The sequence below is a fragment of the Mirounga angustirostris genome, unplaced genomic scaffold (assembly GCF_029215605.1).
Source record: "Mirounga angustirostris isolate CCGP_5_RB_7025 unplaced genomic scaffold, mMirAng1.0.hap1 SCAF_2, whole genome shotgun sequence".
NCBI lineage: Eukaryota > Metazoa > Chordata > Mammalia > Carnivora > Phocidae > Mirounga > Mirounga angustirostris.
In genome coordinates, this window is record NW_026991710.1 from 161,133,847 (window position 1) to 161,156,428 (window position 22,582).

The 22,582-nt window shown below is 40.2% G+C and overlaps 1 protein-coding gene across 2 annotated transcripts in view; it reads left to right on the plus strand.

Moving 5' to 3' along the window:
* Positions 1-1,927: 1,927 nt before the first annotated feature.
* SLC18A1 (solute carrier family 18 member A1) overlaps positions 1,928-22,582 on the plus strand; it is a 29,609-nt gene continuing 8,954 nt past the window's right edge. The window contains exons 1-9 of one of the 2 annotated variants that reach the window (XM_045879307.1): positions 1,928-2,051; positions 2,766-3,129; positions 3,748-3,806; positions 6,620-6,703; positions 7,608-7,700; positions 9,944-10,033; positions 10,275-10,318; positions 12,300-12,360; positions 12,443-12,538. In XM_045879307.1, coding sequence (XP_045735263.1) covers positions 1,928-2,051; positions 2,766-3,129; positions 3,748-3,806; positions 6,620-6,703; positions 7,608-7,700; positions 9,944-10,033; positions 10,275-10,318; positions 12,300-12,360; positions 12,443-12,538 — 1,015 coding nt within the window. The remainder of the gene's footprint in view (positions 2,052-2,765; positions 3,130-3,747; positions 3,807-6,619; positions 6,704-7,607; positions 7,701-9,943; positions 10,034-10,274; positions 10,319-12,299; positions 12,361-12,442; positions 12,539-22,582) is intronic. The other variant, XM_045879308.1, reaches the window with a different exon arrangement.

The following is a 22,582-nucleotide window of genomic DNA, read 5'->3' on the forward strand; positions in this document are numbered from 1 at the left end:
TTTTTTTAGTCTCTTTTTTTTCCCTTATGTATCTTAGGTAAATTTGTATTTAGAAACACCTTATTTACATAGAGAAATGAAAGATCTTAAATGATTGCATGCATTTTCTGGTTAAAACTTATCTGGGAATTTGGTTCAGTGCGGACCTCTTGGTCACTTAGAACTATAGTATGGATGATGTTCTTCTCCCAGCTCTGGTCTTAGAATAGAACAGAGTAGCTCAGTGCTTGGGATACTCCCAACATTTAAGACTCACTATTGAACTCCAGTGATAATCATTTAAAATTATTTACTTCTTGTAAAGTATGTTAATTATGAAAGTAGTTAATTAAAAAATATTTAGAAATTACAGAAAAATAAAAAAAATAATTTAAATCAATGATTATAATAGCTGACACTTGAGTGTGTATCTAATCTTTTAAAATAGACACATAATTTTTTATATAATTGAGGTCAAGCTGCAAATACAGTTTAATATCCTTTTTAACTTAACATTATATTGGGTATTTCTAAGTCATTGAAATTATTTGAAAAAATTATTTTTAAGAGCTGTTTATATTCCACCATTAAAATGTTTGATTTTGGGCGCCTGGGTGGCTCAGTTGGTTAAGCGACTGCCTTCAGCTCAGGTCATGATCCCAGGGTCCTGGGATCGAGTCCCGCATCGGGCTCCCTGCTCTGCGGGGAGCCTGCTTCTCCCTCTCCCACTCCCCCTGCTTGTGTTCCCTCTCTCGCTGTGTCTCTCTCTGTCAAATAAATAAATAAAATCTTTAAAAAAAATGTTTGATTTTTTCACTAATATAAATAATTCAGCAATTAGTAATTTTAAACATAAATCTTTGGCCACACTTCTGATCTTTTCCTTAAGATATGTTCTTAGAAGTAGAGTTACTGAATAAAAGGTTAAATAAATCTTAGACCCTGATGCATTTCATGACAGCAATATATATTAAAACGTGTATGATTGGTATTGTTGATATCACAACAGAAGCCATACACACACACACACACAAATTCTTCCCTGAAATTGCTATTACCTGAAGTTTAACAAAATACTGTGACTTAATGCTGACTAATGACACGAAATCCTAAGTAGAGAACTAATTATGACAGTATTTTATTTATACACAGTAACACACCTTACTGGGCAGGGATTTATAGCTCAAACAACATAGAAGTGCTTCAAGTAGCACAGAACAAGGGAAGATGGTGGACTATAATCCTGCAAGTTAAAAAGCTTGGAGTTTCATTCCAGTTTGATATTAATTGTGTGAAACAGATCTCCTAGCCTCCTGAGTCTTCACACTTATCTGTGAACTGACAGTGTTGCTGTAGGTCAGTGTTTCTCTGTGGGCAGCACAAGTAACACTTGTAGCACATGACATATTTGGGGGAAGTACAGACCATAGGCTATAATTTTGGATTGGTGCGTACACATGAACCATAATTTGTTTTGTATGGCACATTTATTTTTTTAAAAAACAATAGTAGTTTGGTTTTTAAAAAGAGTGGATTTAGAGGAAAAGATTGAACAAGTAATAATACAAGTAGGCCTCAGATATTGACATAAACCATTGAAGTGATAGGCATTTGAGACACAGAGCTAAGTGAACAGAGCTAGAATCTGCTTAATGTGCTAGGTAGAATTCCAGATATAAAAAGCCAGTAAGCAATGCTTTCTTAGAAGGCAATCTGAGAACCAGGTAGAATTATTGAGATGTATAGGAAGTGAGCAGAGACACAGGCAAAGAAATGGTTCAAATACCATCCTAGTATTTGCAACGACTTGCACTTTTCATTTTAATAGTGAGTTTCACTTGTCTGGGCAGAATTTCTTCCCTCTTCTATAAAGGCTGCAGAAGACCTATAGCTGTAACGGGACCTTTCATAAGAAACTGGAGAGGACGCTCCCAGCCCAGCCATCACCATGCCCAGGGTGTTTTTGGACACTCCTCAGCAGTTGCTCAAGGAGGGGAGAGAGTCACGGAAGCTGGTACTGGTGGTGGTGTTTGTTGCTCTGCTTCTGGACAACATGCTGCTTACTGTAGTGGGTATGTTTGGGTGTCTTTAGGCTGGGGGTTAGTTTGCTCTGGGCCCCAGCAGGTAGCATACACCTGCTAAAGTTCAGCAGTGAGTGGACTTGAAAATTTTTCTTTTTATGCTTAGAAAACACAAAATAGAAAATGAGGTTCAGAAGTGTTATGTAACTTGCCTTAGGTGCCAAGTCGGGGTTCAGGCTGTGTCCAACTGACCCCAGAGCTGGAGCTTCTTGCACTATACTTCCCTGCCCCTACCATTTTCATGCTCTGCCATCCCTATATGAGAGCTGAAACAATAAGACAGATCCTACATTCTTTGACCTCAGCTGTGAAAGTAAGCATCTGGTAACTTGAAATTTTCCCCACTCTCTGCATGCATGTCCAAGAAAACTTGTGAAAACTCCATGGGCATTGATTTTGTGATTACAACTAACTATTAGCAATTGGCCAATACAGAATTCAGAAGTAATGAGGACCAATTGTATGTGGGTTGGTGATTGGCCAATACAGAATTCAGAAGTAATGAGGACCAATTGTATGTGGGTTGGAATTTAGGTACTTAATCTAATAGGATAATTTGGGCAGGTACAGTCTTTTAGTAGGCTTCAAATCATGTCACTTAGACACCTTCCTCAACATGAATATAAAGCTCATAGTAATGCCCCTGAACCAGTTAGTGTTAAAAAGTGTGCTTAGCTCTCATCACTTGTCCTTCTTGATTTTCAGTGCCCATTATACCCAACTTCCTATATGCCACAGAGTTCAAAGAAATCAACGCTCCTCTATACCTTGGCCTCACCACAATTTCTCAGCATGTCCTTACTTCTCCTGCCTTTTCCACCATCTTCTCCTTCTTTGATAACAACACCATGGCTATCGAAGAAAGTGCACCCAGTGGCACAGCATGGACAGATGACAATGCTGGCACCATCCCCCCTCCAGTCACTGGAGCCATCCCAGCACAACAAAACAACTGTTTGCAAGGCACAGAGTTTCTGGAGGAAGAGAACTTGCGGGTTGGGGTTCTGTTTGCTTCAAAGGCTTTGATGCAACTTCTGGTCAACCCTTTTGTGGGACCTCTCACCAACAGGTATCTCAATGGGTGCAGTTCTCTACATAGTACTCACTGGCTCAGGAGTAAGAGGATGATAGGCTGAGGTATCATAAAGGTAGTTAGAAGGGAAAAAGTAGGAAAACTCCCTTGTCAGTCTCCAGGCAATCAACTGTTTGGAAAGCTGGTTACCCAAAGGATAACATGATATTGATGAAATGCCATAGGCTTCAAATTTTCTTAGTGATGTAATGACTATTGAACACCAAAAAAAGAACCAGTGATCAGAAGTATACTGCTGATGTTATTTCAGTGCCTTGGAACATGGCTCCAAGGCAGAACTACTGCAATCTAGAGCACTGGCTTATTAGCAGTGTTTGGGATTATCCTGATGTTTCAAAGGGATATACACTCCGACTAGGCCATCCTTTCTGGAAAAGAGGATTTTGGCCCTGTTATACGGGTAAATTTGCATGTTTGTTCATTTACTTGTACACATCAATATGGCATATCCTATCTTTACACTTGCATTCAGGGACCTGCTTTTCCACGTACTCAAATAACTGCATTTCTGTTCCCAATTACATGAAAAAATATGGTCCAAGTATATAGATGCCTATTGGGACTGTATATTTTTTCTTTGTAATTCTCTTTTAGAATTGGATATCACATCCCCATGTTTGCTGGCTTTGTTATCCTGTTTGTCTCCACAGTTAGTAAGTAATTTGCTTCCTTTTTTATTTTTTTCACTGATTACCTTTGATTTTATCACATGCGCTACAATGCAGAGAGTAGGGTCAACGTAGCTAATTAGGCATCTGACTAAATGGCTTATGACACTGATTGAAATCCTTTGCAGTTTTAGATATGGGCATTAGAGCAGTAGTGGCAAATCAGTCTAGTTGGAATTTGTATATTCTGCTATAAAAGAACAGATACTTTACTTCCTTCAGCTGGGGAAAATTGTTAACAGTTGTTTTAATAGATATGCTGTTGTGTGTGTGTATCAGTAGTCTATTGAATGAGGTTAGTCCAAATATCCCATCTTTGGGAAGAGGTTGTATTATTTGATACACAAAGGTAAAAAGCCACCAGCAAAGAATCTAAACTGAACAATAGTAACTAGATAATACCAAAAAGTCTACTGCCTTCAAGTAAGGACATTAAAGGTTATAGCTTAGAGAAATAAATTTGCTAAAAAAAAACAAGAAAGAGGAAGACAGTCTATCCAGTATCAGATAAATGTTCTAATAAAATAGAGATGGAATAAGAGCAGTAAGTAAACAAATTATGTCTGGAAATTGACCCTGAGAATTAAAATAAGAAGGAATGATGGGGGGTGGGGTGGGGTGGGAGGTTAATTGAAGGAGAAGGCAGCTTCTGGAGCCATTGTTGGCTCCCTGATGCTTCTGCTGACTCTGCTCCCAATAACATATCTCCAACCTCCTGTTTTTCTTATCAACTTTTTATTGCTTTTCCGCTTTTTCTATTGCTCCTCCTCAAGTTTTCTTCCCTATCAGCATATAGCTTGGCTCTTATCAACCAATGCTTAACAGGAATTTGCTGCAGTCAAGGCTAGAAGGTTGCAAAGAGCAGAAGCTTGATGTGTAAAGTTCTGAGAACTGGAGCTTACTTGTGAAAATTCTAGCTAAATCAAACAAAATGAGGAAATTCAAGTTAGAAATGTTTATTGAACTTCTAAAATCTCAGCCTATGCCAAATAATAAATTAAAAACTAATAGGATTCTCTGTTTCATCAAATGAGACTCATAATTTTCTCTAAAAAACTTTATGGAGCACACATATTATGTCTTGATGGCAAAAGTCACTGCGGGAAGATAAAGAATGAAATGACATGGTTCCAGCCTAGGATTTATGATACATGCCTGGGGAGATGTAACAAACACCCTGCAAAATAGGATAATGCTAGAGTATCGCAAACTCTAGCATAAGGGCCTTGCTTGATTCTCTGCAATTAAATAATTATTGTTTCCATGCCATAACCAGTGTTGCTGTACTGAATTGGCCTAATTCTAGCAAATGTTTGGTCTTTAGGGAATCTTATGGGGCATCTTTTTAGGGTTTTTTAAATACTAAAAAGAGGTTGCTGATGCCCCTTACCACCATTAAGGGCCCCTAGCTGAGACCCATGCTTAATGTAATTAGGAGCGAAATGGTAACCCACGTTAGGAGGTTAAGTGAGAAGGAAATTGTTTTGATTTTCCTAAATAGGATGACCAACCATCCTTTGGGATTCAGGGTCCTCCCAGAATGTAAAGTCCTTGGCAAACTGAGACAAGTTGGTCACTCCATTCGCAAAGGATAGGAATGGGGCGCCTGGGTGGCTCAGTCAGTTAAGCATCTGCCTTTAGCTCAGGTCATGATCCCAGGGTCCTGGGATTGAGTCCTGTGTTGGGCTCCCTGCTCATCCGGGAGCCTGCTTCTCCCTCTGCCTGCTGCTCCCCCTGCTTGTGCTCTCTCTCTGTGTCAAATAAATAAATAAATAAAATCTTTTTTTAAAAACTTAAAAAAAAAAAAGGACATAAGAATAGCTAACCTTGAACAGATTAGAAATCAGAAGGCCTAGGAGAAGGCATTGGAAACTCAGCAAAGAGAGACCAAGCACATGCATGTTTGGGAGACAGTGTGATCACATCAGGAAATAATGGAAAAAGATTGTAAGACATCAAACAACCAAATATATCTGTAATGAAAGGGCAAAGGGATTCAAATTCTGCTGATTCAGATACTTTGGGAGGAATCTTTCTTTTAATGGCATTGTCTTGAAATGGAGGTGAGACATGTCTGGAATTACCAAGCTTACCACCAACACCCTGTAATTTGGTTTTTGATAACATATTCCTGTTTGGTACTTAGTTTTGTGCATGCTAGTCTTGAGTAGATGGAACCTCTTAAAGGGCATGAACTGGATATTCTCTTTATTTCACATTTCTAGTATAGTTGTATGTTTGATATTACTTAATACACATTCACTGATTTGATTTGGCTAAAATATTTTCCAGCATAAGGGAAGAGGAAATAATATCTGATTGGATCACAAGATACTATTTTCTACCCAATACCTATGGTCCTTCAATTACACATAGCTTTTATTCCCTCACTGTAGATGACCCAATGGAGCCCAACAATGGCAAAAGTTAAATCTGGGTGTTGAATATGAAGGATTGAGAGTAGGGTCTAATGGCATTGTACTTTTTGGACAGCCATGATTCCAGTGGACAGGATACTGAGCTTTGGGTCAGAAATGTGAAAATGCAGGCTTCTATCCACTGTGTGGTGAATTGGTTTGTGTTTCTGTGGTTTCTCAGTTTCATGTCAATTAAAATGCAATCCTGATTAAGGTGTGGGAGATTAGAAAGACAACTCCAAAAATAGGGGGCAATGATCATCCTTTATTAAAACATATACATAGTGGCTCATATCTACAATATCATGGGCACATTTTCTGGTGGTGAGGGAACAAAGACAATTTGTTAACTGGAGCATTCTTGCTATTCTCTATACACAGTGTTTGCTTTTTCTGGTACCTATACCCTACTGTTTGTGGCCCGAACCCTTCAAGGCATTGGATCTTCATTTTCATCTGTTGCAGGTAATGCTGACATCTTACACACACACACACACACACACGTGCATACACACACATACATCTCTTACCATCTCTTACTACCCTCAGACCCTATAAGATTTATATGAATAGATAGAAAAGTATCCTAGTGAGCAGAAATTATGATTCAAAAACAAGATAACTGTAGAGTTATTGTCAGTGTTATAAATCCCTAAGCCTGACGTAACTTCCTCTGATAAAATTTAGATACAGCCAGTTCAGGTTGAAGCAAGCCTAAGGTAAAACCATGAAGTAAGCCAGTTTTTTATTTAATGCCCCCTATGGTCTTTTCTCTGCCCCCTCTTAACATTTTGTAAGAAAAGTAATGCTAATACTACCAGTAACACTATCACTTTGCAAAGTATCATCAAATACAAATACAATATTTAATATAATCCTATGAAGTAGCTATTTTATGCCATTTTACACATGAGTAAATGCTAGAAGAGCCCAACCCATGCTGTCTTTCACATCTTCTGTACTTTCCTCTTCTTTGGGCACCTCCATTGAATAGAATTGTGTCTGTTAGATTTTCCTTTGACCCACTCCATTCATTCAGGGAAATGTGTTAGGAAATGATAAAATGCAATGAAATGCTCTATCAATGGACAGTGGTATTCTGTATTACCCTTCCCAGAGACTTTCACACTTCCAACAATATTGTGAACAGAAGGAGTGAACAATGTGGGGGCTTGGGGGACCAATGGGGACAGTATTTGTAAAATACTATGGACTAAGTTTTACAAAACCCCTCAAACTGTAACCATAGGTAAGATGATCCCTGAAGATATAATAAGGATAGAGGACTAAGAACTAATAGACCAAGGATTCAGTGAGAGACGCAGACAGAGGGCTCCTGTATGCTAACTCCATGTCACTCTCCTTTCAGGTCTTGGGATGCTGGCAAGTGTCTACACTGATGACTATGAAAGAGGGCGTGCCATGGGAATCGCCTTGGGGGGCCTGGCTTTGGGAGTGCTGGGTAAGTGGCACCTGGTCCCAAATCTAGGTTCAGAGGGTAAGATACTGCTTACTCTTCGAAGATGGCTCCAGGAGGCAAGTGTTCCTAAGGGTCATGGAAGAGAGGATTTTCTTTCCTTTTCTGTCCAATCATGTTTTGAGTCCTTCTGAAATTTTTCCCAGGAAAGGCAAAATCTCTTTCTCGTTAAGAAGCTTAATAGCCCATGAGGTCCTGGGAATAGAAGAAACCTAGTCTATTCCAGTGATCAAATATCCCCATGTTAGCAGCCACTGCCTCACCTCTGCTTCCACACATGGCTGTGCTTTCAAAATGAGAGAAGCTCTTTGTCAGATTTTGTGCTAAATACATCGCAGACATAATCTCTTTTAATCCTCACACCACTATGAAGGAGGAATGATTGTCTCCATTATAGAGATGAGGACCAAAAAAGTTAAGTAACCATCCAAGATTACATAGCTAGAAAATGCCAGAGCCAGGATATAGACTCAGATTTTCTGGACTCAAACCCCAAACTCTAAAAAATAACATACTTTCTTTGAGGTTCATCCCTCGTATAGATTGATTGACTATTCCAACAAGTCACATATTTTATGGAACACTTACTATATGCCAAGGACAATGCTAGCACACAGGGGATATAGGTAAGAAGCCTCACACATGGTTCCTTCCCTCTAGGAGCTCACAAGCTAGTTGAGGAGAAAACACCAAAGGTCTCTTCCTGGTCCATACTCACCCCCCACCACCACAACCCAGGGAGAAGAGGGAACAAAAATCCTGCTCTTTGTTAATATCCATTTTCCCAAACACCCAAGCTAAAACTTTGGTACATCCTGGTCTCCTTTATCACTTCTCACTTCCAAATGGATAAGCCCATTAATATTCTCTACAGCTACTTCCTCAAGGTCGGTTCCTCATCACACCTCAGTTGGAACCAGCCTACTGCCTAATCTCTTGTGCCTTCCCTCCTTCCCCCAAGGTACCACCAGAAGAAGCTTCCTATGCCCAGAGCTGGTGGTATTTCTCTCCTGCTAAAAAACATGTTTCTCCATTGCCCACAAGACCAAGTAGATTCTTTATCTGGATATACAGGGCCTTTGACTATTTGGCCTCAACATTCCCTACCTCTACTCTTCCTCTCCCAAATACTCATATTTTAGTGACTGAACACTGAATACTGATTTTCTTCTATTTGTTATCCAACCACACTCTTTTTATATATTTTTTTTTATTTAAAATCAGTTTAATTAACATATAGTGTAGTATTAGTTTCAGAGGTAGAGTTCAGTGATTCACCAGTTGCATACAGCACCCAGTGCTCCTTACTTCAAGTGCCCTCCTTAATGTCCATCACCCAGTTACCCCATCCCCCCAACCCACCTCCCCTCCAGCAACCCTCAGTTAGTTCCCTATAGTTAAGAGTCTCTTAGGGTTTGCCTCCCTCTCTGTTTCCCTCTTATTTTATTTTTCCTTCCCTTCACCTATGTTCATCTGTTTTGTTTCTTAAATTCCACATATGAGTGAAATCATATGGCATTTGTCTTTCTCTGGATGACTTATTTCACGTAGCATAATACCCTCTAGTTCCATCCATGTCATTGGAAATGGCAAGATTTCATTTTTTGATGGCTAATATTCCATTGTGTGTGTGTGTGTGTATATATATATATATATATACACTATTTTCTTTATCCATTCATCTGTCATTGGACATCTGGGCTCTCTCTGTATTTTGGCTATTGTGGACATTTCTGCTGTAAACATTGAGGTGCATGTGCCCCTTTGAATCACTATATTTATATCCTTGGATATATACCTAGTAGTGCAATTGCTGGGTTGTAAGGTAGCTGTATTTTTAACTTTTTGAGGAACCTCCATACTGCAACCATACTCTCTTTTATGGCACATCAATGATCTTCACTTATGTTTCTTCCCCACCTATATTACCCATGTGACAAAGCCCTTGTGGCCACCTGAACTCATTGCACTGTGTTTGCACAGCACCTTGTAGATTGAACCTTTACTGTTGAACTCTACTCTTCACCATGTTCTAATTATATGGGTCCCCTTACCCCAACCCACCACATGCATTTTCTCTACTAGAAAGTGAGCTCCTGAGAACCAGGACTTCTTCATTCCTGAATCCCCAGAACCTTACATGGAGGTTCATTGGTAAATGTGGACAAGTCACACCAACTAGGAATTGGTCCTTTCTTCTGAAATCCATGCCTGCTTTGCCTTTCCAGTGGGAGCTCCTTTTGGAAGTGTGATGTATGTATTTGTTGGGCAGTCTTCACCCTTCCTCATATTGGCCTTCCTGGCACTACTGGATGGAGGTAAGTCACCATAAGAGGTCACCAGACAGATGATAACTTAAGTCAGGTTGGGAATGCACTATGCTGTGGTGATAGTCTTGACATGCTTAAAAGATCAAGGACTGCCCCATTTTAGGAAAGAAGGAAGAAACTCAGGGAGTTAGATCTGTACATGATAGGGTAATATCAATGTGGCTATTATCAGAGCCTCACACTAATTAGTGGACAAAATAAACTCTTTCTCTCCCACTTTCTTTCTTAGCACTCCAGCTGTGTATCCTACAGCCTTCCAAAGTCTCTCCTGAAGTAAGTATACACTAAGCTCCATTGCCAAGGGATATATAGAATGGCTATGTGCTAAGACCCATAGATCATCCCTGTCAAACCATAAGAAGAAAGGTGAAGAGGAGTGGAGTCAAGGAAAGTAAGAACTATACTTGGATTCCCAGATGGTATCATATTTAGGGTAGCACTGGGGATGGTGGGGGAATCTGGACTGATGTTGGACAAAGATGGAGGAAGGGCCTTATGAAGAATCAAAGAAACATTACAAAAATTATATATATAAACTCAGAACCAGGAGACAATGACATTGGGACCTGTATGTTCATAGTTACAACACCTCAGAGCTAGAGAAGACCTTAGAGGCTGTTTAGATAATCTCTCCCCCCAAGAGCATCTTTACAGACTATCATTCTATCATGGTTAAATATCAGAGTTGGTATTTGTCTGACTCCAAGCCAAAGATGGCTCTGGGAAATCCATACCAAACCACAAAGAATGAAAGATAAGGAAGTACAGAAAATATGGGAAAGTTTGACCTAAAAACCTTGATTTTATAGCCAAGTCAGATAGAAGTGTGGGTAACCTGGGAACCCACTATTTGCAATTGGGATCTGAAAAGGGGCAGTCTTGTGGGACTGAGCCCTTTACCTGTGGGGTCTGTGCTAACTCCAAGTAGTCAGTGTCAGAATTGAATTACATTATAAGACACTGAGTTGGTGCCCATAGAGAACTGAATAATTGTTTGGTGGGAAAGCCCCCACATTTGGTACCAAAAGTGTTGGGAAAGGAGAAATTATTTTCCTTTAATATCTTTCTGAATAGTTTTGACTTAGATGGTAATGTTCTACATTGAATATGTTCTACATATTCAAAAAATTTAATTTTTATTTTTCTGCCTTCCAGTATTTTGCAGTTATAAAGAGTGCTACAATTAATAACCTTAGGTATATGCATTTTTATAACATTGGAGGTAATCTATAGAATAAATTCCTAGAAGTGGAATTGTTAGGCTAAAGGGCTTATTGGGCTTCTTTATGTGTATTTTATGATTTAGATCTGTCTCTGTATTTTGAATTATATATTTTGCTTTAGTATCTCTGAATATTTTAATCCACCCCTGTAAGTATGCAGAGAGGGTTATTATATCAAAACTATTAAATCTATTATCAGATAGAATGTAGTTAGCACCACAGATCAGGAAGTTTGTTAGAGGGAGAAGTTTCAGCTACTGAGTCAGGGAATACAGTGGAAAAGAAGGAGCCATTTAAGACTGACTTTGAAGAATGGGTAGGAGTTGGACCTGTAGAGAGAAGGAAGGTAGTTTAGGCAAAAATAACCAACCATGAACATAGTTTAGGCAAAAATAACCTGCTGGAATGCATGGGAGGAAGGCGGAGTGATTGAGTTTAATTGGAATAAATATTTTCTGAGGGGAGGGGGAAATCAGAACTGAACACTTAGGCTTGCATTTTAATCTAGATGTTCAGACACCTTCAGCTAGACTTGCCAGTATGGCTCAAAATGGTCAGAATAAAGCTTCCAGAATGCTTGAGGAGCTTTCTGAGTTATCACCTCTGTGCTCACCTTTGGGATTCAGCACTCTACCTGTGGCTCTCCCAAGGCAAACAATTAGTGCCAGCAAGATCTAGTGGTGAGGCCCAAGGCCGAGAGTCCAGACACCCATTGTCCATTGCTGGCCTTGCTGACTACCCACTCTCATCTAGTTGAGATAATCATTTGAAAGCAGGAATCATGTCTGGAATATGTTGTCCTACTCTTTGTGACTACCACAGTGTTTGCGTTGCACACAGGAGGTGCATCGCCAGATGACTGTGACATTGGGCAGGTCACTTTATCTCCTTTGATTCGGTTGTTTGGTCTCTTCAGTAAAGGAGCTGACATAGATGATCTCTAAGGTCCTGTCTGCATATTTTCAGATTCTATGACAATAGGAGAGATGTACACTGTACAAATGGAAGTTTTTTGTTGTCCATGTTCTCAGAGTGCCAGGGGGACACCTCTCCTTACACTTCTCAAAGACCCTTATATCCTGGTGGCTGCAGGTAAGCTGAAAATGCCTTTCTTTGGGCTGGGAGAGTCTGGGCTTCTGTGTAGCCCTGGTGACTCACAGAACTCTCTCTCCAGGCTCCCTCTGCTTTGCTAACATGGGAGTGGCCATGCTGGAGCCCACACTGCCCATCTGGATGATGCAGACCATGTGCTCGCCTGAGTGGCAGTTAGGTAAGTGACTTTGCTCCCCAACTTGGGCTTGGGCAGAGGTGTATGCAATGGGCCCTTTCCCAAGTAATTGAGATGCACTATCAGGCCCAGGTCTTCAGGGTCACAGAGACACAATGGGCTTCCTTTGTAGAATTATCTTTGTCCACACCTGTAAATCAAAACTGAGTGGGCAGGCAACACCTCCAAGAAGCAGCCCAAGAAGGGCAGGGTGGGAGGGGTTGAGAAGGTCAATGGAGTGACAACATACCTAGCAATGTGGTAGAATGATCGATGATTTTTAGTCAAAAGATCAAGGGTTTCATTTCAGCTCCATTGATTGGCTATTTAAACTTGTGCAAACCACATCAATTTTCTTTCTTTCTTTTTTTTTTTTTTAAAGATTTTATTTATTTATTTGACAGAGAGAGACACAGCGAGAGAGGGAACACAAGCAGGGGGAGTGGGAGAGGGAGAAGCGGGCTTCCCGCGGAGCAGGGAGCCCGATGCGGGACTCGATCCCAGGACCCTGGGATCATGACTTGAGCCGAAAGCAGACGCTTAACGACTGAGCCACCCAGGCGCCCAACCACATCAATTTTCTGAGCACCAACTTACTCATCTCTGAAATGGGCATTGGAATACTGTTTAGTTCAAAGGATAATTTGAGAAATAAATGGCATAATATGTGGAAATGCTTTGCACCTATAGAATATTAATATGCACCATCATTACCACCCACACTTTTCTCTCTTCAACTCCCCTTCCCCTAGATTTCTCTTTATCTATCCTTTTACCTCTAACAAAACAAGGTGCTTATGGAGGTGCCATGAAGCTTCCTCTGCTTCATGGAGAGATGTCCTTGTGACTCATCTGAGTTTAGAGAGGAGGTTCTGGACCTTCCCAGGAAGCCTGAGGAAAGGGAACAGAGAAGGCTATGTGCCATTCTGTCCCTGTAGGGAGGAGAGGCTTATAGGGCCAGAGGGGAAGTTGATAAGGACCTGATACAGCTCAGCATACAATGAAAAGCACTAAATCTAATTTTTTAAGGGGACAATTCCAAGCAAGGCTCCAAGCTGCACTCCTAGCCTCAAATTGAATTTTTCTGGGCTGCAAATGCCTCTGACCATGACAATTAATTGAGTTAGTTGGTGCTTTGTGCAGAAAAGCATCCTCTGCCCCAAGGCTATGACAGCTCAGGCTCTTGGTGCAGGTGGGCAAACACAGCTCAGAACAGCTCCTCCCCAGCTCTTCTTCACCACACAGGAGAGAATATTAAAAGCAAACCAGCCTTCAGTAACTGGTGAATTGTTGACTTAGGGTTTAATTATAATTGTCATGACAATTTCTATTAGGCAGCACTGTATCCTCTAGGTACAGAAAGGCATCAAGAGGCTAGTGAGACCCAGAGAAGCTCACTGGGCTGACTCTATGCAGTCCCTTATGCAGATAAGGCTGCAGTAGAAAGCCCTCAGGAAATAAAAAAACACTGAGAAGGCTTTGTCTCCCACCATCCTTTACAAGTTTCCTCAATGCTATCTGCATCTCTAAGTCTAGCTTTAAAAGCTCTCACATCACCTGGTGAGCTTTTTAAAACTCAGAGTGCTGGGCCCCACCCAGAAATTCAATAGAATCAAACTTGCATTTTCTTAAGTTTCCTGGTGATGCTGATATGGTGTCAGGGATCACACTGAAAAATATAGCACTAAATGCAGACAACCTGTCAAAATTATTTGGAGGAGAAGAGACAGCACGTTTGAGAGTGATTTGTAGTCTATAACTGAGTCCTCTCTAAGTGACCCATTTTGTGCCCAGGACTCTTCCTTAGGGTAGGAAACAGGCCCACCTGGGTTTGAATCCTGACCACTTACTTGTTTGTGACCTTGGATGAGTTATTTCACCTCTTCAAACACCACTTTTTTTTTTCATTTGGAAAAAATGGAGATGCTTTCAGGGTTGTTGTCAGGATTAAATACATCTATGTTTTCTAAAGGGATTAACACAGGGGCACCTGGGTGGCTCAGTTGGTTGAGCATCCAACCCTCGATTTCGGCTCAGGCCATGATGTCAGGGTCTTGAGATCAAGCCTTGTGTTGGGCTCCATGCTCAGCTTGAAGTCTGTTTGTCCCTCTCCCTCTTCTCCTCCCTTCCACCTCTCCCTCCCTCTCTCTCAAATAAATAAAATCTTTAAAAATAAATAAATAAAGAGATTAGCACAGTGGATGGAATACAGGATAGATATACTACTTAAATAAAAATTACTATTTTCATCATTGCTTTTGTTGAAATTATTTTGACAGTCACAGATATGTGTAATTCCCTGCTCCTTGGAAGATATGCTGTGAAAAATACATGTTTGTCTATAGACATATAGGTTGGAACACGTATTTTGCACAAAATGCTATTGAAATGCAAGCTATACCCAAGTTTTAAAGAACAAGTCACACTGGTTGAGGAAAATCTCATTTAGGAAATTCCACATCATTTAAAACAATAGTAAGGAGATGTATCTGGGAGGATAGTGAGCTTCCTAGAGGTGCTTTTCATCAGGTAAACAGTAGTAAACAGTGGAGTAGTTAGGTAAACAGTGGAGTAGTTATAGTTCTAAACTTTGAAAAGCAATTAAACATAAACAAATGGGTACAGTTTGAAACATATTGCAGCCCTATACAAATAGACAAATACACTAAGATAAGTTTCACTTCCACCCCATCGAAGAGAATATTAAAATCAAACAAGCTATCAACCAGTAACTGGTGAATTGTTGACTTTAGGTTTAATTGTAATCATCATGACAGTTTCTATTAGGCAGCACTGTTTCCTGTAGGTACAGAAAGGCATAGAGAGGCTAGTGAGACCTGAAGAAACTCTCACTGCTGATTCTGTGCAGTCCCTTATGCCAGAGCCATCTGAAGGAGAAGGCCTGGGTTCAAGTGCTGACCCTGTTACTCACCAGTTATGACAATAACAGTTAAGGCTGATGCTCAGAGGGCACTTATTCTGTGCCAGACACTGTGCAAAATGGTTGGCATACATTATCTCATTTAAGGCTCACAACTAGCCTATCTGGTAGGAATTATTATTATCCACATATTTCAGAAATTTCTTAATCTAACCCAATTTCCTATCTCCCCCTCTAAAAATTCCTGGGCGTTGCAGAACCTCCTGTCATTGACAAGTGTCCCCATGTCCTCAGCCTCATCTCTAAATACTTCCATCATCTTGCCCTGAGAGCCGTTTCCTGAGAACAGTTTTCCAGCTGTCTTGAGAAAATCCACGTTCCTCTAGACTTTGCTCACCTTTGCTGCTTCTGAATCATTTCTTCTTCTCCTTCTCCTCCTCCTCCTCCTCCTCCTCCTCCTTCTTCTTCTTCTTCTTCAAGATTTTATTTATTTATTTGAGAGAGAGGGTGAGCATGAGCAGGGGGAGGGGTAGAGGGAGAGGGAGAAGCAGGTTCCCCACAGGGACCCTGACTCGGGGCTCGATCCAAGGACGCTGGGATCATGACCTAAGCCGAAGGCAGACACTTAACCGACTGAACCACCCAGGCACCCCAGAATCATTTCTTCTTAATTCTCCTTCAAAGACCCAAACTCCCTTGAAGATTATGTCATTACATTATACCCTCCCTCCACCTCTCTTCATTGCAATCACCTATTGACCCCTTAGTTACCCCTTCTCATTCATTAAAATTGTCAACACCTGGGTCATATTCTTTTCTCCATTATTCCTGTCACCACTTTTGGTGGCTTCAATATCCAGGTGGATAACCCTACCAACATCTTGGCCTCTTCCTTAATCTACTTTCTTGCAATAATCTTTTGCAATGATCTTTTTCTCCTTTCCACCTTAACCTTTATATAATTTTGACCTTGGCATTAATTCTATCATCTCTGAAATTTAATTCTAAGCAGTCCAATTATCAACTCATATATTACCTGCTCAGGTATTCTAATATCCCCATATCAACAAATTTTGGTCACTTGGAGGTCACCAATCCATTGGCCTCAATTCTTTTTGTATTTGCATCACTTCTCATGTCCTCACTTTTTTATTTACTCAGCTTGGATTCCATCATGATATTACTCCTTTGAAAATATTGTTAATTCCTTTGCCTTGCTCCCCCTCTGGGGTTGTCAGCATTGATTCTGGTTAAGCCAATCTGGTTGCCTACTCCATGCCTATGCATGAGCAGTGCTTTGGGGCCGTGGGAAAACACACAGCGAGACTATTGGTCTCACCCTACATTTATGGCTACAAATCTAAAGTAGGTTTTCACATTGCCCAACAATCTTTCTCTAAGTCCCCAGTTATGTTCTCCTTCCCACTTTCTGAAATGACTATTTTATACTTATCCATTCAAACCTCTTCCACACCCTCATCCTTTTACCTTCATCATTCTCAGTTCCTAGTCATTGAGAAATTAGAAGCAATGAGATGGGAACTCATATGTTCCCTTCACTAAGTATACTCATTTTCCTGCATCTGTACCCACATTCACTGCCTTCTTTTTATAGTTAAAGCATCCCAATCCCTTCAGAGGCCAAACTACTACTACCACCACCACCACCATTACTTCTCCTTCTCCTTCTCTCCCTCTTCCTCTTCACCCTCCTCCTCCACCACTTCTTCCTCTTGTTGTTGCTGTTGTTGTTCTCCTCCTTCTCCTCCTCCACCCTCTTTTTCATTCCATCCCCTCTCAACTATTTCATTGGCTACTTCTTATCACCTTTATTATCTCCTCTTCCCTGATAACTTTTAAAGGTAGGAGTCCATGAACGCTCAGACCTTGGATCTCTATTCTTCTCTATCTGATGTTTCAGAGGTGATCCCAGCCCTTCCTATGGCTTTTTTTATTTTATTTTATTTTATTATGTTATGTTAGTCACCATACAGTACATCATTAGTTTTTGATTTGTTTCATGGAACATTAGTGTTCCATGATTCATTGTTTGCTTATAACACCCAGCGCTCCATGCAATACATGCCATCCTTAATACCTATCATTGGGCTAACCCATCCCCCCATCCCCTTCCCCTCTAAAACCCTCAGTTTGTTTCTCAGAGTCCATATCTCTCATGGTTCGTATCCCCTCTGATTTCTCACCCTTCATTTTTCCCTTCCTACTATATTCTTTTTGTTTTTTTAATATGTAATGTATTATTTGTTTCAGAGGTACAGGTCTGTGATTCAACAGTCTTACACAATTCACAGCGCTCACCATAGCACATATCCTCCCCAGTGTCCATCATCCAGCCACCCCATCCCTCCCAACCCCCAGCACTCCAGCAACCCTCAGTTTGTTTCCTGAGATTAATAATTCCTCATATCAGTAAGATCATATGATACTTGTCTTTCTCTGATTGACTTATTTCGCTTAGTATAATACCCTCTAGCTCTATGCACATCGATGCAAATAGCAAGATTTCTTTGGTTGGTTTTTTTTCTTTTTGATGGCTGCATAATATTCCATTGTATATATATACCACATCTTCTTTATCCATTCATCTGTCCATGAACATCTTGGCTCTTTCTATAGTTTGGCTATTGACATTGCTGCTATAAACATTGGGGTGCACATACCCCTTCAGATCACTACATTTGTATCTTTGGGGTAAATACCCAGTAGTGCAATTGCTGGGTCATAGGGTAGCTTTATTTTCAACTTTTTGAGGAACCTCCATAATGTTTTCCAGAGTGGCTGCACCAGCTTGCACTCCCACCAACAGTGTAGGAGGGTTCCCCTTGCTCCACACCCTCGCCAACATCTGTCATTTCCTGCCTTGTTATTTTAGCCATTCTGACTGGTGTGAGGTGGTATCTCATTGAGGTTTTCTTGTTGGTTTTTTTTTTAACTTTTATTGTTACGTTAATCACCATACATTACATCATTAGTTTTTGATGTAGTGTTCCATGATTCCTTCTTTGTGTATAACACTCAGTGCTCCATGCAGAATGTGCCCTCTTTAATACCCATCACCAGGCTAACCCATCCTTCCACCCCCTCGCCTCTAGAACCCTCAGTTTGTTTTTCAGAGTCCATCGTCTCTCATGGTTCGTCTTCCCCTCCGATTTCCCCCCCTTCATTCTTCCCCTCCTGCTATCTTCTAATTTTTTTTAACTTATATTGTATTATTTGTTTCAAAGGTACAGATCTGTGATTCAACAGTCTTGCACAATTCACAGCGCTCACCATAGCACATACCCTCCCCAATGTCAATCACCCAGCCACCCCATCCCTCCCACCCCCCACCACTCCAGCAACCCTCAGTTTGTTTCCTGAGATTAAGAATTCCTTATATAGGTGAGTTCATATGATACATGTCATTCTCTGATTGATTTATTTCGCTCAGCCCATAACACCCTCAAGTTCCATCCAAGTCATTGCAAATGGCAAAAACTCATTCCTTTTGATGGCTGCATAATATTCCATTGTATATATATACCACTTCTTCTTTAACCATTCATCTGTTCATGGACATCTTGGCTCTTTCCACAGTTTGGTTATTGTGGACATTGCTGCTATAAATATCGGGGTGCACGTAGCCTTTCGGATCCCTACATTTGTATCTTTGGGGTAAATACACAGTAGTGCAATTGCTGGATCATATGGTAGCTATATTTTCAACTTTTTGAGGAGCCTCCATACTGTTTTCCAGAGTGGCTGCACCACCTTGCATTCCCAACAACAGTGTAGGAGGGTTCCCCTTTCTCTGCATCCCCACCAACATCTGTGATTTCCTGACTTGTTATTTTAGCCATTCTGACTGGTGTGAGGTGATATCTCATCGAGGTTTTGATTTGGATTTCCCTGGTGCTGAGCAATGTTGAGCACTTTTTCATGTGTCTGTTGGCCATCTGGATGTCTTCTTTGGAAAAATGTCTATTCATGTCTTCTGCCCATTTCTTGATTGGATAATTTGTTCTTTGGGTGTTGAGTTTGATAAGTTCTTTATAGATTTTGGATACTAGCCCTTTACCTGATATGTCATTTGCAAATATCTTCTCCCATTCTGTCGGTTGTCTTTTGGTTTTGTTGACTGTTTCTTTTGCTGTGCAAAAGCTTTTTATCTTGATGAAGTTCCAATAGTTCATTTTTGCCCTTGCTTCCCTTGCCTTTGGTGATGTTTCTAGGAAGAAGTTGCTGCAGCTGAGGTCGAAGAGGTTGCTGCCTGTGTTCTCTTTTAGGATTTTGATGGACTCCTGTCTCACATTGAGGTCTTTCAACCATTTTGAGTCTATTTTTGTGTGTGGTGTAAAGAAATGGTCAAGTTTCATTCTTCTGCATGCAGCTGTCCAATTTTCCCAACACCATTTGTTGAAGAGACTGTCTTTTTTCCGTTGGACATTCTTTCCTGCTTTGTTGAAGATGAGTTGACCATAGAGTTGAGGGTCCATTTCTGGGCTCTCTGTTCTGTTCCATTGATCTATGTGTCTGTTTTTGTGCTAGTACCATAGTGTCTTGATGATGACAGCTTTGTAATAGAGCTTGAAGTCCGGAATTGTGATGCCACCAGCTTTGCTTTTCTTTTTCAACATTCCTCTGGCTATTTGGGGTCTTTTCTGGTTCCATACAAATTTTAGGATTATTTGTTCCATTTCTTTGAAGAACGGTATTTTGATAGGGAATACATTAAATGTAGATTGCTCTAGGCAGGCATTGACATTTTCACAATATTTGTTCTTCCAATCCATGAGCATAGAATGTTTTTCCATTTCTTTGTGTCTTCCTCAATTTGTTTCAAGAGTATTCTATAGTTTTCTGAGTACAGATTCTTTGCCTCTTTGGTTAGATTTATTCCTAGGTATCTTATGGTTTTGGGGGCAATTGTAAATGGGATCGACTCCTTAATTTCTCTTTCTTCTGTCTTGTTGTTGGTGTATAGAAATGCAACTCATTTCTGTGCATTGATTTTATATCCTGCCACTTTACTGAATTCCTGTATGAGTTCTAGCAGTTTTTGGATGGAGTCTTTTGGGTTTTCCACATGAAGTATCGTATGATATGCAAAGAGTAAGAGTTTGACTTCTTTGCTGATTTGGATGCCTTTTATTTCTTTTTGTTGTCTGATGCTGTGACTAGGACTTCTAGTACTATGTTGCATAGCAGTGGTGATAGTGGACATCCCTGCCATGTTCCTGACCTTAGGGGAAAAGCTCTTAGTTTTGCCCCGTTGAGAATTATATTCGCTGTGGGGTTTTCATAGATGGCCTTTATGATATTGAGTTATGTACTCTCTATGCCTATACTCTGAAGAACTTTGATCAAGAAAGGATGCTGTACTTTGTCAAATGCTTTTTCTGCATCTATTGAGAGGATCATATGGTTCTTGTTCTTTTCTTATTAATGTATTGTATCACATTGATTGATTTGAGGATGTTGAACCAGCCTTGCAGCCCAGGGATAAATCTCACTTGGTTGTGGTGAATAATCCTTTTAATGTACTGTTGGATCCTACTGGCTAGTATTTTGGTGAGAATTTTTGTATCCATGTTCATCAGGGATATTGGTCTGTAATTCTTTCTCATGGTTTGGGGATCAAGGTAGTGCTGGCCTCATAAAATGAGTTTGGAAGTTTTCCTTCCATTTCTATTTTTGGAACAGTTTCAGAAGAATAGGTATTAATTCTTCTTTAAATGTTTCGTAGAATTCCCCTGGGAAGCCATCTGGCCCTGGGCTCCTCTTTGTTGGGAGACTTTTGATTACTGCTTCAATTTACTTACTGGTTATGGGTCTGTTCAGGTTTTCTATTTCTTCCTGGTTCAGTTTTGGTAGTTGATACATCTCTAGGAATGCATCCATTTCTTCCAGATTATCTAATTTGCTGGCATATAGTTGCTCATAATATGTTCTTATAATTGTTTGTATTTCTTTGGTGTTGGTTGTGATCTCTTCTCTTTCATTCATGATTTTGTTGATTTGGGTCCTTTCTCTTTTCTTTTTGGTAAGTCTGGCCAGGGGGTTATTAATCTTATTAATTCTTAATTCTTTCAAAGAAGCAGCTCCTAGTTTCATTGATCTGTTCTACTGTTCTTTTGGTTTCTATTTCATTGATTTCTGCTCTGATCTTTATTATTTCTTTTCTCCTGCTGGGTTTAGGCTTTACTTGCTGTTCTTTCTCCAGCTCCTTTAGGTGTAGGGTTAGGTTGTGTATTTGAGACCTTTCTTGTTTTGTGAGAAAGGCTTCTATTGCTATATACTTTCCTCTTAGGACTGCCTTTGCTGCATCCCAAAGATTTTGAACAGTTGTGTTTTCATTTTCATTTGTTTCCATAAATTTTTTTAATCCTTCTTTAATTTCCTGGTTGACCCATTCATTCTTTAGTAGGATGCTCTTTAGCCTCGATGTATTTGAGTTCTTTCTGACTTTTCTCTTGTGATTGAGTTCTAGTTTCAAAGCATTGTGGTCTGAAAATATTCAGGGAATGACCCCAATCTTTTGGTACTGGCTGAGACCTGATTTGTGACCTAGGATGTGATCTGTTCTGGAGAATGTTCCATGGGCACTAGAGAAGAATGTGTATTCTGTTGCTTTGGGGTGGAATGTTCTGAATATGTCTGTGAAGTCCATTTGGTCCAGTGTGTCATTTAAAGTCTTTATTTCCTTGTTGATCTTCTGCTTAGATGATCCGTCCATTTCAGTGAGGGGGGTGTTAAAGTCCCCTACAATTATTGTATTGTTTTCAATGTGTTTTTTTGCTTTTGTTATTAATTGGCTTATATAATTGGCTGCTCCCATGTTAGGGGCATAGATATTTATAATTGTTAGATCTTCTTGTTGCATAGACCCTTTAAGTATGATATAGTGTCCTTCCTCATCTCTTACTACAGTCTTTGGTTTAAAATCTAATTTGTCTGATATAAGGATTGCCACCCCAGCTTTCTTTTGGTGTCCATTAGCATGGTAAATGGTTTTCCACCCCCTCACTTTCAATCTGGGGGTGTCTTTGGTTCTAAAATGAGTCTCTTGCAGACAGCATATCGATGGGTCTTGTTTTTTTATCCAATCTGATAGCCTGTGTCTTTTGATTGGGGCATTTAGCCCATTTACATTCAGGGTAACTATT